Source organism: Labrus bergylta, chromosome 1 (assembly GCF_963930695.1).
Source record: "Labrus bergylta chromosome 1, fLabBer1.1, whole genome shotgun sequence".
NCBI classification, from domain to species: domain Eukaryota; kingdom Metazoa; phylum Chordata; class Actinopteri; order Labriformes; family Labridae; genus Labrus; species Labrus bergylta.
This window is the reverse complement of record NC_089195.1, coordinates 10,055,792-10,074,286: the sequence shown is the minus strand read 5'-3', so window position 1 is coordinate 10,074,286 and position 18,495 is coordinate 10,055,792. Positions and strand designations below refer to the sequence as shown.

At 43.9% G+C, this 18,495-nt stretch overlaps 1 protein-coding gene across 1 annotated transcript in view; it reads right to left on the bottom strand.

The window, feature by feature from the left end:
- Positions 1-12,438: 12,438 nt before the first annotated feature.
- The window catches only part of LOC109990648 (B-cell lymphoma/leukemia 11A), a 37,856-nt gene continuing 31,799 nt past the window's right edge, over positions 12,439-18,495 (bottom strand). Inside the window, exon 3 of the mRNA XM_020642827.3 lies at positions 12,439-17,956. Coding sequence (XP_020498483.1) covers positions 15,969-17,956 — 1,988 coding nt within the window. The 3' untranslated portion in view covers positions 12,439-15,968. The remainder of the gene's footprint in view (positions 17,957-18,495) is intronic.

The window sequence follows — 18,495 nt, the reverse complement described above, 5'->3', positions numbered from 1 at the left end:
CCAATCATTCGCAACTAATAGTTGGATAAGAATCGAGACTATGTCATTGTTTTCAGGAGGGAGAGCTGCATACCTCAGGCTTTTCACCGAGTCCTCCTCCGAGCTCCACGACCCCCCCCCCCCCCATCCCACCTCCTTGCCCTCACCCTTTCCACAGACAAATTGATTTGCAAGGGTCCGGAGCTGGCGAGCCCTCAGAGCACCACCTTTTTTGCATACAGAGCGCTGCGGGGATTGCACAATGACTTGGTCCAACAAAAGACGAGAGGAGAGCGGGATGAGGAGGGAGAGAGGGAAAAAGAAAGAGGGAGAGAGATGGGGGGGGGGGGGGGGTTACAGGTGGGGGGTTGGTCGCACCAGACCAAACTCAGCAGGACTTGAAGAACTGACTGGTTCAGAGGTCCGCCTTATCAACTAACACAAATACTCACGCACACACACACACACACACACACACACACACACACATCAGCACACACGCACACACACACACACACACACACACACACACACATGAACTCTGTCAAACACACACACATGTGCACACTCCAGTGCCCTCATGCCCTCAGCCCTCCCTCCTTGTCCCTTTATCCCTGTCTGGTTGGAAAGGTCAGTGCATGTCTGGGAAAGGGGGTCCCAGGATCCCCAAACCCTGCCATTCCACACACGCACACACACACTCATACACACACACACACACACACACACACACACACACACACACACACACACACACACACACACACTCAAGTTATTAAATTTGATGGGGATTTGCAATAACACAAATTATGTGCACACATATAGATAAAATACAAACACAGCAAAGTACCTTATATTGTTGTATGTGAGGACCTGAGAGAAATGTATGTGCGCTGGTCAGCAAGTCCACCCCCCACCCAGACAGTGCACCTCCCGTCAACCCCTCCACCCTTTTACCCCTCGACCTCTGTGAAAGAAGAGAGTGAACACATTCAAATGGAAAACATAGTCCATTGTGACCGGTGTTTTGTCTCCTCATGATGTAAATAGCTACACTGGCCAGCAAACAGAAATGTGCAGTTGTAGCAACGGCAGATAACAACGCAGCCGCTGTCAGTGATGTCATATTTACTGCCGTGTGACCACCGGTGTTAAAGTGACACTTTTTAAACATTATTTTGACTGTTTGGATGTGCATGCAGTTTAATAATTTAATCCCACCATTGACTATCAAGAAGAAATCTAGAAATATGCATATGCATATGCATACATGTCTGTGAATTTATAGCTTAGTGTGAGTGTTTTTGCATGTTTGGGTGTGCACTCAGATAATCTACTGCCTATCTATTGTCAGGGGCATCAGCTTTTCCCAGGATGCCCCTGAGACACTGTCCTATCCATGCAAACACACACAGGCACAGACACACACACACACACACACAGGATCGCAGACACACACTGTCTACGATAGAGAAGGAAACCCTCTATATCCTTCATGAACCTCCCGACCTGAAGCCCTATACAGCCTACCAGGACAGGGGGGGGGGGGGGGTGAGACTGGGAGCCCAGCTGGGGTGGGGGAGGAGAATAAAAAAGCTCCCTCACCCTCTGCTCTCTGACCTGCTGCGAGTTAGAGGACTGGCCATGTCTGGTCCACTACATGTCTGTGCATGAGTTGTCCAGAACTCTTCACTAGGAAAAAACAAATCTTCTTATAACTTTTATGTATTCTACTGAACCAGCTCTGCTGTTTTCTGTTTGAACCAAAGAGGAAAATGGTGAGAGGTGGATTCTTAATTCAATTATGGAGGGATGTTGCAATTCAGAGTTACATTATCCTGCAAGCTAAAAATCAATCCTGTTGCAATCAGGATTTTTATTAACCTCTCTTCAAAATTGCTACCGGGCAGGAACTTTGCAAATTCACCAGACTTTTCTCCAGATTTTGGCTGTGGTCATTTAGTACGTTTGCATGCACAGTTAACTTGAGCTTCCAATAAAGCCATTTAATTGGATTACTGTCCTATTCAAGCACCAGAGGAGAATATAGTTATTGACAGAAGTATATCTGACTCTGCTACAGTAGGTTGTGTGATATATATCCCATTTCAGCTAATTACTATTGGTCCTTCGTCCACCTTTCATCACATACCAGACAATCAACAAACTCATCTGTGTTCTCTTCCATCCATTCACTTATATGTTCATCTCTTGCAACAGACAGAAACAAGAGTTTAGTCTGTCCCCTTCAAGAAATTCAACTTAATAAGATTTTAGTCTAAATAACATGTTTACATGTATTTTTTAAGTACATGCATAGTCAGACTGTTTAATTTGTTGGTAAAAAAAAAAAAAGAGACAACTCAAAGGGGAACATTTTCCTCTATGTGTCTTCTTTATATTGAATAACTTCTGTGTCGGTTCAAACCTTTAAACACCTTCACCTTCTAACTTATCTTTCCACTGTTGTATAAACTTATATAATAATGAAAACTTTAGCATGGTAAAGCATTCGAAATGGTAAAACAATAAGCATAAAAAAACAAGATGGGAAATCATCTTGCTTTACGGCACATTTAATAAAAGGACAATCAGAAAATTATGGGTAAAAAGCATTGCTGTGTGATACTTTACTGCAACGATTCTGAACATTAAAAACAATCAACCAAAGGAATAAACGTGTCCATAACATCCATCGAACGTTCACATTGTCAATAAGATTCTGGACATGTTACCTTGGTTACCAGGTGAAGTGTCGTTCTGATGTGTTCACCTGCAGAAACCCTGCAGTATACTTACTCTATCGTGCCTTCTTCTGATAGTGTGTATTTTACTGCATAGACAGACGAGACTGCAAGTTGTTAACTTCAACTTGAGAAGTTCCTTCTTCTTTTTTCCGTGATGTCGCTCTGAGAGCAGCTGCCTGCAGTCAGAGACGTAAAGACAAAACAGATATGAACCCATGTCGAGGACAAATATACGGATAAGTCACCAAGAAAGAAAGCAAGAGTGGAACAAAAGTTGAAGGCTTTATTGTGTCTGAATAAGTTATTTGTCCGTGACACTGATGGAGTGTCATCCCTTTTTTTATGTTTACAGATTCAGGAATCGATGGTTGGAACATTGGGTCATAGTTCGACCAGTCATTCATCCACTTGGTGCTTTACACAAGCAAATGTAGTACACACGCACAAGATAAGGGTTTCTGCCCCTGATCTGGGTCAGGGGAGACCCCATTCAGGTCCATTCCATCCCCCAGAACCCCCTGCTGCTTCTGCGCTCCGTACCCATCCCAGCAGCCTTTCACTCCACCGTGCCAGGGATTGTTTCCAAAGATTAGACTTAATATGAATATCCATAAACAGAATGGGTCTCCCAGACTGTGAAAGCTATCAAAGACATATTTGCATCTAATCCTCAAAGAACCCCCCACCCACCCCTTACAGAGAGCTTGTGTCCCCCTTTCGGCCCCCTAAAAAAAAAAGTCCTGCTAAACCTCCCCCCCAAAAAAAACCCTCAAACCTGCCATCCCCCAGCCCCAGAAACCCTCCCCTCTTGCCCCCGGACCATCCCATCCATTCCCTAACCGTTGGGCCAGACAAGACCAGACCAATTCTGTTGGGGATTATTTGGCTTAGTGATGAATAATGGATGACCATCTCCCCTCTGGCTCTCCACCACAGCAGCACCTCTCAATTGGCCTTGGCATCGAGCCATTCACCGGCCTGTCTGGATGGCTGCTCGGCTGGCCGGCTGGCTGGATACCCAACCCAAGAGATCTAAAAGATGATTGCTATATTGGGAAAGTATGGACAGAATATTACATCAAAATATTGAATCACAATGTTGACATCATATAGTTCAGTGGAGGCAAATCTGTGATATCCGGGTGGAGACAACACGGAGGAAACTGTTCTCCTTTTTGGTGAACGAGATTGTGTGTCGGACACTTTCAACGGTGAAAAATCTGTAGTTTGCATTTCCTCTAAGCATCACTTCAGGAACATTTGAAAGTGTATCCATGTCCTTGAAATATACTAGAGAGCAGCTCATTGAACATGAAATTAGTGAATGTTTTTTGATTAATTCAAATATAAACCGATGGTCTCAGCACAAGTAGACCATGGTAGCAGAGTGAGTGTTGAACAGAGCGTGGGAGAAAGGCCTGAACATTGTCCTTGCCCTGAAAAGCAAGGAAGCCACTCTTCTTTTATTCCTCCTCTCATCCTTGTTTTGCACTTTATCTCTTTTCATTCGCTCCGCTCTCCGTCTTATTTTCAATGGAGCACTTGGGGCCAAAGAGATGTCAATGTCGTGGATATACACACACAGTCACACACACACACACACACACACACACACACGCACACACACACACACACACACACACACACACACAAGGACACACCTGGGCATAAGAGCGCCAGCTGAAAGGAGACAAGTTCATCCAAAGGGCCTGGCTAACAGTAACACAGGAGGGGCCTATTCCTATTGTGCCCTAAGTCCGCTCAGAGGCTTTTCCCCCTCACTCCTCCTGAAGACGGGCTCCCAAGGTGCAATTGGACAAGATGGTTTTTGTACACTCATTATTTGTGACCCTGTTTTGTCTTTCATTTTCGTGTTTTACGGCTTTGTTTGTTTGTTTCTTTCATGCAAGGGTAAAGTAGCCTTGGGTCTTTTGACGACAGCTGTGCTGCCGAGCTCTGCATAGAAACAACACAAGTTCAGCACAATGACTGACAAGCGCTTTGTAGGACAGGAGGCCCACAATGAATGTGTCCCTGCTAAAGACCACCGGTTGGCCCCTTAAAGACCAGAATATTACAGGCTGTCTGGTCCAGACAGTGGCCTGCACTCCTTCGACCCCCTGGAGGAGTTTAGACAACTGCAACCCCCATCCTCCAGGACGGTGAAATGTTTATTAGAAGTGTAAACTAGATGGATAGAAAACATGTGGATGAGGGTAAAAAAGGTGTAATTTAAAGATGGACAAGTGGGTCTGTCTGAAAGAAACAGTAAGATAACTCAAAGGAACAGAAAGAGGTAAGAGATACAACTCAACAGACAAAATATAGAATGGACATGGACTCTTTAACTTTCTAAAAAACTCTTAAAACATACTCTGAAAATACTGCAGAGAGAAGGAAGTATGCGCAGGGTGTAACCAGGTCAGTGTGGCAGGTCAAGCATGTGACTGCAGCCCTGCAGTCCCCACTCCCTCCCCCCAGATCCTGCTCTCTTTGACCCCGGGGCCACAGGAATGAACCAGGAGTGAACCAGGATTGCCGCGGTAATTCTCAGAAACTTCCAACGCCCTTTCACCCCTCAGATTCAGCGGTCTTAGCCTCTGTCGCCCCTACAACAGCTGGAGCGGCTCAGAGAGCTCTACTGGCCCCCACAGGGAGGGTCAGTGCGGCCAAATATACCTTTAACAAATACAAACACGAAAAAAGACTCACACATGGGAAAACTATATAAGATAAGACAGGATGGGGGAGAGTTAACATGTGTAAACACAGAAAGACTTAATGTAAAAAAGGTTACAACTGGGGCTATAGGTCGGAATTTAGAAATGATGGGGAGGTCTGTGGATATCTACAGGTTGTGAGTCAAGAAAATATTTGAAGGAAGCTTAGTTGTTTTTACAGTTGCACACCTGAAATTTTAGGTATAGTCTGAAAAAGAGTTACTTTTTCACACATGCATCTCACAGAGGGAGGATACCCTGGACCGCAAACAGAAAACATAAAGAAGCAGTTTCATTACATGCACAGAGATCACACCTGTAGTGCTGGTCACTTGTTGGTTGCAGGATATAAATGTCATCACCCCCTCCCACACAGTCATTTATTTCATATTTTCTTCTGTGTTCTCTGGAAAAGTAGAGATTGAAGTTAGAAAGCAAAATGTGACTATTTGTATTAACAAATGCAGCTCACCCCAAAAATGTCAGCATAGGTTTTCAGGTGTTTTGTGCAATTGTGATAGGTTAGCTTAACTTCAAGGAAAAATCTTTTTAATGGTTAATAAGAAATAAACAATGAAGGGATTATTACTCAGAGTGCTGCAGTTTTCTCACACTCAGTGACCTCTGCTAAATCTTTCAAACTCCATGACCTTTGTTTGCAACCTTTCTTTTCTCTAGATTTGTCCTGACCCAAGAAAACATAATCCAGATGACATCAAAGTTGTTTTTATGAAGAATGTCTTTTTTTTAATGACTCAATTGCATTTAAAAAGTTTTTAAAAAATACTTTTTTGCTGTGGCTCAGTGCAGAGTCGTTAGTCTGTCAGTTGTTCGATATGCCGTTCCTGTAATCTGAATGTTGAAGTGTCCTTGGGCAAGACACTGAACCTCTACTTGCTCCCGATAGCGTACACAGAGGCATGTGAATGTGTATGATTTGGTTAGAACACTAGAAACATTTTTGGAAAAAGTCTAAAAGTCTAAAAGTTAGTCTAAAAGTTATCCTAACATTTTGAAAGTTTTTTGATCTGCTTTCTTGACAAGTCCTCGATGGTCAGATCCATAACACTCATACATTTTGTCCAGTGTGTTAAGATGAAGCTGCAGCCAAGAGTTGGTTAGGTTAGCATTGAGTTGAAAACTTGGAGAAACAAGAAACTCAGTAGCTCTACTACGATGTATCTTGATTATATTTTTCAAAAAATGAATTGTAAATTATAGGAAGGTCTATTGGTCTTGGAGCCTTGACTTCCTGAAGTCTTACTGCGTATTCACTGGCAGCTATAGTGCAATATTCTTTAGGGAGGGCACAATCTCTCACAGGTGAACCAGAACATGCATCTTAAATCGTTAGCTAGATGCTAACATAGGTAATATAAAGTGCCTTTAATGGGCTAACAGAATTACAATTGTGTCACAGTAATTTAACTTGAGAAAAAATCTAGTTTGAAACACTACAGGTGTATCATTGGTCAAAAGTTGGTGGCCTGTGGGCAGAATGAATTCAGCCCAAATGATCAACAAATCAAGGGGGCTTTCCTTGACACCTGCCACTCATTATGGAAGTGATTAATCGAGGATGCTACAGTCTATGGGCTACGGGCTAAGCTGTGCTAGCCCATCTCACCTTGTATTACTGAGAAGTAAACTCAACTGCTGTAAGCTGTAGCATTATAATAACCAGGTAGATGTGGCTGCTAAGGCTACATACACATAGGGTCAAAGGCAACATAGAAAAAGCTAATTGCAAAGACAGTTCCTCTGTGTTTTAGGTAAATCAGTCCCAGGTGTCTTAGCTGTAATTGTTTTCAAGGTCTAAATGATGTACTAGCTGGATGACTGTCCAGCCATATCTGACACCAAAGAAGTGACATAAAGAGGCCAGAGTATGAACTTTGCCTCTTTGTTCACAGGACTGTAAACAGGCGCCCTGCTGTCTCTGCCTGCCCACAGCATACAGCTCACACATACAAACACACACACATACACACACACACACACACACACACACATGCAGGTGCACTGAAAAGCACACACACGTCAGAGGGTACTGATAATATGACCCTGTTTTACTGGTCATATAAATTCTGCCTGTAGCGTTGCACCTGGAGAACACACACATACATATGACACACAAATATGACACATTAGCCTAGCTATCTGCAGACACATGCACACACAGACTTGTACGGGTTTTTTTTTTCTTCTGTGTTGCACTTTAACAGGTAATGAAGCATAACACACATGCAAGAACATTCAGTTTTTGACAGCTTGAGTTTGAGGCCTTTCACTGTCAGAACATGGTGAGCTCCACACCCTGAGGTTCAAGGTCAGATCAGTTGGTCTCTGGAATCTGCTGCCCCTGCCCCGTCCCACCTACCTCCCCCCTTGACCCTCCCCTCTCCTCAGCCAGCCATGCTCTGGAATGAGCTGCCCCAGCAGTGTGCCAAAGGAAACCCCTTTTGTGACATGTTCGCGTACAGTCCAGCTTTCACTCATAAAGAGAAGACTTTTTACAAGTTTGGCAATGTTTTTGGAATGTTGAGCCGTAAAGGTTGATTAGTAAAGACAATAGGCATACCTTAAAGCTCATGTTGAGTGTTTAAGCTGGTTATGAAATAGACCTGTAAATAAAAGAAAGTGAATACTGGTGTCTGTATGTGACCTACAAGAGTAAAAGAGACTGTCATCAATGGACTAATTATTTCTTTATAGCATTTGTTTAAAGCCTGAAACCACTGCCAGAGAGGTCGGTGTCAGATGAAGTGTTTAGCTGCTAACATGCTTTTTTTTTTTCTTTCTTTTTTTTTACATTTTCCTGGAAAAATTGTTCAAGGAAAGTAGGATGAGAATTCTGTTGAAAAACACCACCCACACATGTACAGGGAAAAATCTGTCCACTTTGTATAACGGACACCAGAATCGACACAAACCAAAAGTTCCTGACAGGAGCTTTACATGTCATGTCTTATTGTGCACTATGAAACGAAAAGGACATTCCTTCCCCCTCACCCTTCGCCCCATGTCCTTCTTTTTCACTCCAGGGTCAAAGTTTTCACCTTATCTGGAAGCCATCAGCAGTACCAGTCCCACCTCTGTGACTCATTTAGTTGAAACTGTTACACATCGTTAAAAGCTCTCTCTCTCTCTCTCTCTGTCTCTGTCTCTGTCTCTGTTTCTCGCTCGTTCTCTAGGTCTGAGATTTAGGAAAAAGGAAAAAAAAATCACGCACACGCAGACATTTAGAGCAATACTTCACAAGCGAGGTAATCCGGGTTTCTGCCAAGACTTTCTTTGCCAGTTACGGCACATACTGTCGAGCAGGCAGACTACGACTCAGATGTTGTGAAGGCAAAGGAGGGGGAGGAGGAGGAGGAAGGGGGACTCCGCTGTGATCCAGTTTACTATTTTGGCTTGGGCTTTCTTCTCGCTGTGTGGTCATGGGGGGAGATCAGCGCAGCCAGTATGGCACTGAGGACACAGGCTGGCCACAGCCCGACACAGAAGCCACATGGCCGAGAGGGAGAGGAAAGAAAAAGAAAAATGAAGAGAGGTTGAGGTGTAAGAGCAAGGCAGGGCAAAGCTGTTCGGTGAGAAATGTTGGGTGAGCTTGGTCAGATTTTCTCTTTCAGAATCCTTTTTCAGATGTACACTTCTAAAAACTTCTAGGAAATTACTTCAAGACAGTCTGCCCCTGAAATCTGTGTGAGCAGTTTTTCCTGTTTGGCAAGACATGAGGTAAAAAAAAAGAAAAAAAAAAGACGCTACCAAATCAAAATGGCGGACAACGTTTGACACTTCAATGACAGTTTTTGCCTTTATATCTCAGCTATATCACAGCTACATGGACACATGCACGAAAGAGTTGAAAAGATCATGCTTACAATCAGAAAAGAGAATGAAGGAGCTTTATTACTAGCACACCGCTCACGGGATATAAATGTCATCATTCCCCAAGCCCGCTTGTAGAGACTTATACTGGCTTTTTTCTGCTGCATTGTCACATGAGCTCAAAATGATCATGCAGAAATTGTACTCGGGGGCTATCAGGTTAAGCTAAGGGTAAAGTCAGGATATAGAATTTGGCCTTTCGTCTGAACACATGCAGCTCACCCCGAAAAGTTTCAGGACATTTTCGGGAGTTTTGTACATTTGTGAAAACACCAATTCGCTCACATTTTCTTTCTTCCTTCTTCGGTCATCTCTTCTTTCCCTCTTCAGTTTCTAACACTCTCCCTTCGCTCTTGTCCTTCAACTTCAGCCTGACCAAACTTCAACTTAAACCACCATCCATCCCTCTGTCTCTCTTCTTTCCCTTCCCCCTCTCTCTCTCTCTGTCTCGCGCTCCTTCTCCTCAGACAGACACAGCTACCCTCCTGGACGTTTCCTTTCTGCCGGCCTGCCCCAACAAAGGTGCTCAGTCATGTGAAACCTAATCTCCAGCCCCCCAAAACCTCACCCTTGACCCCTTCAGTCTTCACACAGCCAGAGGGGGAGGGTAGCCGGGGCAGGAAAGGGAGGCTTTTGGGAAAAGGTCACATTCCCAAAGACACTTTTGTGTACGCACGTGTGTGTGTCTATGTGTGTGTGTGTGTGTGTGAGTGTGAGTGTGAGTGTGCATGCACCCGATCTATTATGTGGTTTGTGTTCCAGCATCGGCATGTGTGTTTGATTCTGTGTCTGCGTGTATACTCCTGTGTACTTAATTTCCTTTTAAGTGTTCTGTGTGTGCATGTATGTATGTCTTTTTACAGGAAATATGAGTGTGCACATGTAAAGGCACAATGTATGTGTGTGTTTGTGAGAAAGCACTTCAAGCCCCCCAGCCATGCTGCCCCTTAGACAAAACACAGACTTTGTTTTCCAGTTGAGCCAGACCTGTAAGTCTTGTCTGGGCAGAGCTCCTCTCCTTCCACCCTATACTAGCAATCCTCAGATCTTTGTGTGTGTGTGTGTGTGTGTGTGTGTGTGTTTGTGTGTGTGTGTGTGTGTGTGTGTGTGTGTGTGTGTGTGTGTGTGTGTCTGTGTCTGTGTGTCTGTGTGCATGAAGCACAGTGTGTATGTGTGAGGCGGTGGGTGTCAGCTGTCCTGGGTGATTAGTGCTTTTATATTGTTCCAAGGAGCCCGGACGAGGCCCCCTCTTCACTGCAGCATAGCACAGCTGCAGTCTGCCTCTCCATCTCTGTGCTTCAGCCTTCTTCTGCTCACTGACACTCGTAAGATGGGCTCGAGCCCAAGAGAAAAAAATGAGCCTCGAAACAGTGGCAAGAAGTAGAGTAAGTGGAATGGACAAAGAAAGAGAGCAAGACATATAACATGTGAAATGAAATGGAGAAAAGGAGGGCAAGGGGGAGATAGAGATGATCGCTATCTGACAGTTAGCACAACTTTAGACTGAGAGATGGAGAGGAAGGCAGAAGAACAGAGGGAGCAAACAGGGAGAAGTGGCATATAAGGTAGGATTGGAGAGTCGATTCAACGCTCTGACTCTCTCCTGGATAAGGATTTCCCCGGCTATGCCTGGGAGGCCTCCCTGCTTTAAACACACAGGCAAGTTAAGACAGAAAGAGAGGTGAAGGAGGAGGGGAGGAAGACAAACAAGGGAGGGGGAAATCTTTATCTTTTGAAGAGTGTTTGTGAACTACTTTTGTTTAGCTTCGTGAACTTGAACATTTTTGCCCTTTAACAAGGATTTAGTAAAATCACTATAGGCAGAAATTAGAGTATCGAAATATCACATTTACTTTCCTGAAGTTCTTGTTTTGCCAATGGCAAACAAGCTTGAAGAAGAAAAGTGTTCAAACTGAAATAGAGGCGCTATTCGCTGAAAGCTTCTCTTTCAGTCAGAGAGCTGTGACTGTTGCCTTTACGAGTTAAGGACATATGTCTACACAAGGAGGAAGAGGAGGGGGGTCAGGGATGGTAGGCAAGGGCCCAGACTCTGCTCTGGGAAAAGTATGTCTGCTATGCACGGGGTGTTTGGTGGCGGGATTTGTGGGCCAGAGCATTGTTGCTCTCTTGACATTGAACTTGAGAGATTGGAGACAAGGAAGGGCGGGGGGGGATAAGGAGGGGGAGGTGACCACCCTACTGAACATTATAAGTGTGTGTATGAGCATGGAACACACACAGTCTCGCAATTCCTGGCTCCCAACACCGATCCAACAACCCCCACTTCCTTGCGACTCTGCTTTATCTTAACTGTCAACACCTGGCCTAAGCAGGAACCTCTCTCTATCTGTGAACTTTAATCTGGCCCTGCTAGGCAAACAGCGCCGGGCTCGGACAAGGAGAGCGATTAGTCTGTCATGTTGCCCTCCAGTGCTTCAGCGGAGAGAGAAGGAAACAGGGAAGGGAGAGGTCGGAAGAAAAGGGAGACACTGGGATATAGAATGATATTCAAAACATAGATACAGCGTGAAGAAAGAAATGAGAGAAAACACATGAAGGAGAAAAAAAAAGACATGGAGCACAAAGATGGAACAAAGGTTGTGAGGGTGGTGGGTGTACGAAAAAAAAACAGAAATGGGGGCTGGGGGGAAATGGGATGGTTGGTGGAGATATAACACAGACGCTTCTCTGACAAGGCCACAGACCAGAGATATGGTGGTAAACCTCCACCCCTGTGACGGATGACTCAAGCTAAGCCAGGGCGGAAAACGTGCTAGGAAAAGAAATGACTTAACTTCAACGTAGTGAGGATACGTTTGTATTGGATCATCAGTTTCATTAGTATAACTCCGTATCATAAAAGTTATCTCAGGAAACATCTTCAAAAAGAGGTCTGGACTGTGCTCCTTGTTGTATGATATACAGAAACCCCAAAATAACCCACCATAAGCAACCACTCTGCAAATGTGTCCAGGAATAACTTCGAGCTGAACCAGATACACTGGTGAACAGTCATTCGCTGTAACCACTGGGGCCAAGCAAGCAGGATAAAGGGAGAAGCAGAGAGTCAAACGAGTCCAATAAAAAAACAAATTCAGATATGTATGTAATACTTTTTTATTTTTTTCAAGACAAAATGGCTGAGTGAAGAGAATAATGCAGACAACAGCTGAAAATAGAGTGGCATCTCCATAACTGAAAAATAACAATAGTCAAATCTGAAAGTCAAGCACAAACTCATGAATGTTGGTCAATGACCTTTGGTCATCAAACAGAGAAAATAAGCCATCACGATTCATCAGGAGGGAGAAAAATGGACTGATTTGTTAGCAGTGACTCTGTTCTGAACAGAGCGTGTGTGTGTGTGTGTGTGTGTGTGTGTGTGTGTGTGTGTGTGTGTGTGTGTGTGTGTGTGTGTGTGTGTGTGTGTATGTGTGTGTGTGTGTGTGTGTGTGTGTGTGTGAGTGTATAGTCATAATAAATAATGTTGACCAATGCCGGAGGTCAACTTCAAGTTCAGTTCAGAACAAATAGCTTGAGAGTAAATACAGAACACAGGATGAAATCAGGCTGAAAATTCAAATGTACCTCAAAACCATCAGCGTTGACAACATGTACCAAACTTTTTTTCTTTCTGTGATTTCCATTATATTTAGAATATGCCTTGCATATGAAATGTACCATATTTAAATTATAAAGCACCATGGTTCTTTTGGCAATGAAAAACAAATAAGAATTTGAAGTAACAAAAAAAATACGGAAAAACTGTAGCAAAAGGTATACTTTTCAGATTGATGTTGGATTGATTGCATATGACAAAAGGTCTCTTTCAAAAACAGCTGGAATGTTATCAGGTGGTACATGTTCAAGGACAGTAAAAAGTTGGCTACCAAGAAAAACCCAACAATAGCTTGAATTACTGCATATAAAATGGCAGGAGAGAAAAATATATAAAACAAACTAAAAAGATATGTACAACCACCAGTTATTACCTCATTGTGGCCACTCCAGCGGGACTGCCTGAAAAGGTCATCACATGACCTCTCACCCTTAGGACACCACAACATTTTTCTTTTTCAAAAAACATACTTATTTTCAAGCATACAAATTATTCACACTATATTATCCTGCCAAATTAAGAAAATATACGGTGGCAGCTTGTTGGGATTTTTTTTCACTACAGAAAAAAAGGGTACATTGAAACCTTTAAAGAGTACAGGCAAAACAGTTAAAAATACAGGCTCCAACATAAATACTATAAGTGCCTACACTAAGTGAACATTAATTTCAAATACCATTCTAAATACAGGAAAAAAGTAGACCATAAATGTGTTTTGAACATAGGAACTTACATGAGTGTGCATTTTCCTATGTGTTTTAAGTTCTCTCTATATATTTATATATCATAAATCTCTCCCAAATGCAAACTTTTTGTTCAACCTGAAGACTTGTGTATAGTAAAGGCAAAAAAGACGAGAGACATGTTCATTACAATTCATTACATAGTGATCAAGTCCCAGATGTGACCAAGAAGGACAGAGAAACAATAACAAACCATCAAAAATGAAAACACAATTTAAATAATGTTCTCCCCTAAAGATATTGAAGTGTTACTTTAGAAACTCAACACAATTTTCTTAACTTTTTAAATCAAATTTGTAGAATTCTTATATTTCTGTAGTGAGTAGTATATTCATGAGGCAGGATATTTCTATGGCGGTTCCTGCTCTGATACCCCAAAGAGCCAAACTGATGTTGAGCTCTCATGAGGAGACATGGCTGGCAACAGTTTCTAGTTGAACTCTTTTTTTTTTTTCCTTTTTTATTTTCTTTTTAATGCAAAGCATTGACACCACACTAATCTGTCAGCATAAGAGCAAGTTTTCCCTTGAGTGTCCAACTGTAAACTGGGAAAATTGAACAGTGCACGTATAGGTAGTCCCGGTTCTGAATCCGGTCCTCATTTTATACTCAACCGACTGTACCTCCGATTAGAGAGACAGATACAGAATCCAAGGCAGAGTGACAAGTGCTATATCGACAATGAGGGGGGGTGGAGATAAGAAATAAACTACCACAATGAATTCTAGGGTGAGTTAACTGAAAAGAAAACGTGGTGAAATGTAAATCCTAAAAGCTTGTGTGGAAGGGGTAATGTGTTGCAAAAATGACTCAATTATGAATCTTGACTTTGGATTCTGACCTCCATTTAAGATCGTCTCCAATGTCATTTCATCAAAAGGGATTCAGATTACTTAAGGGTTACTAAGATCTATGCAGTTAAGAGAATAAGCGCTATAAGGACATAAACATTTGAATTGTAGAGACGACTGGTTAACCCACACCCCACCCACTACCCTGAACCTCACCCGCCGACACCCACCCAAACCCCACCACCACCCGAAATCTGTCTGGCTTAGAACAATTTATAACCCACTCTGTGGTCATCAAATGGCTGCTGGCTACACTGCCCGCTTTCTGACACTGAAGAAAACATAATTCTGTGCTACTTACAAAGAAACCTGCAAACTTTTAATTTTCAAAGAAAATAAACACTCTGGAAAATTAAGAGCTTCACGTTGGTTAAAACAACTTGTCAGACTAACGCTCTCAGTAAGGTACATGTGTACCGGGAAACAAAAACACCTAAACCAAAAGTCTACACACCAAACTTCTACTCCTTTTTAGCATGTAACATGCCAGTAAACAGAATCATAATCTGGAGAATAACAATATACACGAGTCAGGCAGATAAATGATTTACCAGAGATACACATAGTCTTTTTTTCTGTTTATGTTTCAGCTGGTTCCTTATGCTCTGCTGAGTCACAAAATGACAGGGTTGTACAGGTGCTTGATGCAAGGACCTGCTTGTTCCACATGTGCACAAAAATGTCCTGTAATCTTGTGTAGCTGAAACTCCATGCTTATAGCAAAAAGGAGGATGAACTAATGCAGGTAAAATATCCAAGGCACTCTTGTTGTCATTTCACACCATATTGTTAATTTCATTGCTGTTTGTCAAAGGAATATCTAATGGCGCTAGAGCCTAGCATTTCATAGGCAGCCAATTTTCATAAACATATATATAATATCTCTCATCTCAATCTTGCATGGAAAATCTTTCACAAAGATCAGTTTGAAGTGTGACCCTGCTTGTCTTGATGTTTTGATAATATGACACTGTCCAATATGTTTGAACACAAAACTGTACATGATATGTAAAACAGTTTGAACTGTTTGCAGCATGGGATCTCATGACTAACTTTTTTCACGTCGAAGAAATCAAAATACCAATAGTGACACATGTACAACCAAACCCACCAGCAAAGGACAACTTTCTCTCTAAGTAGCCAAAACACACTGAGCATGCTGTCCAGTTACAAAAAATACAAAACGTGTAAATTATTGCACAATAGAAAGGCTCAAAAAGTTCTGCGTTTGATGCAAGTGTATTGCCCCAATGATGGATCATGCATTCAGCTTTTTCCAGTCAGGGATGATAACAGGGCTGTACCGCGTGCGTGTCTCTAACCCTGTTGTCCTTTCCCCTCACTTAGTGGCTAGTTAGTCAGGGTCACTTTTTTAGCCGGGGGAACTGAGATAGAGCTGCCAGTATGCCGCTCTTTGTCTACTCAGTCTTAATGTCAGCAGACAGAGGGCGGTCACTGTGCCACTTCTTCATGTGTTTCTCCAGAGTGCTGTATACACTGAAAGGCATGTGGCAGATTTCACATTTGTACACGTCCTTGCCCATCTGTCCGTGGGTTTTCATGTGGCGGGTGAGCTTTGAGCTCTGGGCACACGCGTAGCTGCACAGCTCACACTTGTAGGGCCGCTCCCCAGTGTGACTGCGTCTGTGCACTGTCAAGTTGCTGCAGTTCTTGAACACCTTGCCACAATACTCACAAGTGTCACTGCGCCGACCGTCCTTGGAGCTCGGCCTGCCATTCCCGCTGCCGCCGTGTGGAGTGCTGGCCCCACTTCCGGTGCCACTGCGTCCTGAGGCGGCCCGTTCTCCGTCCAGCTCGCCAGGCGGCGTGGAGTAGCGTAAGCTGCCGTTTTCTGAAGAGTGCTCAGATGAGGAGGCAAAGGGCGATTGTCTAGAGTCCCCACCTGTGAAGCTGATGAAAGGGTCCTTGAGTTGTCGTGAGGCAGCATAGCCAGCGAGCCACTGGGAGTACACGTTCTCCGTGTTGGGGATGGTGGGTGTGGGGGGGTCAAGGTCCTTCTCCACCTTGATGCGCTTTGATAGCGGACTGAGAGAGCCGGGGCTAACACGTCCACCCAGCAACTTTCTGGACAAACTGTCAGAAGATAAGGGTCCCGTGCCATTGACAGTGGTAACTGTTCCATCATCTGCTCGGTCAGACTCCAAGGCAGAGTCTTCATCACCCCGATCCCGGGACAAGCTTCGGCGGCGCGGGCGCAGGGCATCACTGTTCTGGTGGTGGTGGGCGCCTTCTAACCGCAGACTAAAATGATAGTCATTCCTCCCATTTCCTTCTTTCACTCCAGGCTTGCTCTCCATTTCTTCCTCCTCCCCCTCCTCCTCCTCTTCCTCTTCTTCTTCTTCCTCCTCCTCCTCTTCCTCCTCTTCCTCCTCTTCCTCTTCTTCCTCGTCCTCTTCTCCATTTTCAGTTATAAGTCCATTGTTTTCACTTTTAAACTTGGCGACCACTGACTTGAGGGCATCCGTGGCGCTGCCCATGAGATCGCTTGTGCCGGGTTCCGGGGAGCTTGCAGTCGAGAGGCCATCATCAGACTTAGCGTTTAGCGAGGATGACTTACTCTGACAGTGTGTCTTCATGTGTCGTTTTAATTTGCTGGCCTGGGTGCAGGCATGGTTGCAGAGGTGACACTTGAATGGCTTTTCCCCCGTGTGGCTACGCCGGTGAACTATTAGGTTGCTCTGGAACTTGAAGGTCTTCCCACAGAACTCACAAGACTTTGCCTTGAGAGGAGTTCCAGGTTGGGCCGCGTTGGATACAGGATTTGGGGTGGATCGTGCACCAGAGGGTGACTGAGAGCTGGACAGGGGAGGTGTAGCTGAGAATGGAGGCTTAGAACCTGGTTGAAATGGCTGCAGCAGCCGTTGCATAGGGCTGGGCCTGTTTGGAGAGAGAGGCGGGGAAGCCCCAGTTGCATTTCCAGCCAGCTCACGTAGACGCCTTGAGAAGTCCATGGGAGGGGCTTCTAGTGGCACCGAGTTAAGCCTCATAACCCTGTCAAAGGCGCTGGGATGGTGAGTTGCCAGGGCCAGGTCATCAGGGCTGAGGTGGTGGCGCGGTGGCGGGCTGAACAGCGGTGGGGTACGGGGGTAGCGGCCCTCACGAGGCGTGGATGCCGTATCCCGACCAGAGCCAGAGCCAGGCATCCTCAGGAGGCTGTAAGGACTGCCTTCAGCCAAGTGGACAGCATGGAGGGGAGGCTGGGAGGAGGCACAGTCACCCCCCATCCCAGGAGCCGCAGCCACGCGGGGGGTGAGGGGGCTGCCAGGTTCACTCTCCAGGTAGATGCGGAAACCATGGGTGTTCTGGGCATGCTGGAGAAGGAACCAGGCACTGGTGAAAGGCTGCTTACAGGTGGTGCAGGTGAAGCTGTTGGGCTCAACTTTATCTGGAAAAAGGACACACAGAGAGGCAAACGTCATTATAACCTGTGTAAATGTTTTAACAACTTTTTAAACCACTTATTAGAACCCCAGAATTAAACAATTATTGAATGAAAAAAAAAGACACCTCAGTTGTTTGACAGAGGTTTTGAATATATTTTAAAAGTATTCAATGTGATGAAAAAATAAATAAAAGAATGTGTCATGATAAGGTGAATACCCATTACTGATTGTAATACTTTGTGCTCACCATTGATTTGTTTTGTCTTGCATTTTTTTACATAGTCCAAATTTAACCAGCCGTTATCTCTGTCTGCAATGATTTTTAAAATATATTAAAATTATACATTGCAATTAGACCTGCTTGGTGAAATAAGCTGCACATTTTTTTTTTGATACTGTTGTGTAAGAATATGTGTAGATGTGTTACATTTCCAAATTCAAAAATGCGTTTTACAATACGTTTTGAACAAAATCAATTTAAATCAGTTCCCTTGGGATGACACTTGACAAAGGAATAAATAAAACAATAATGAGAGATTAC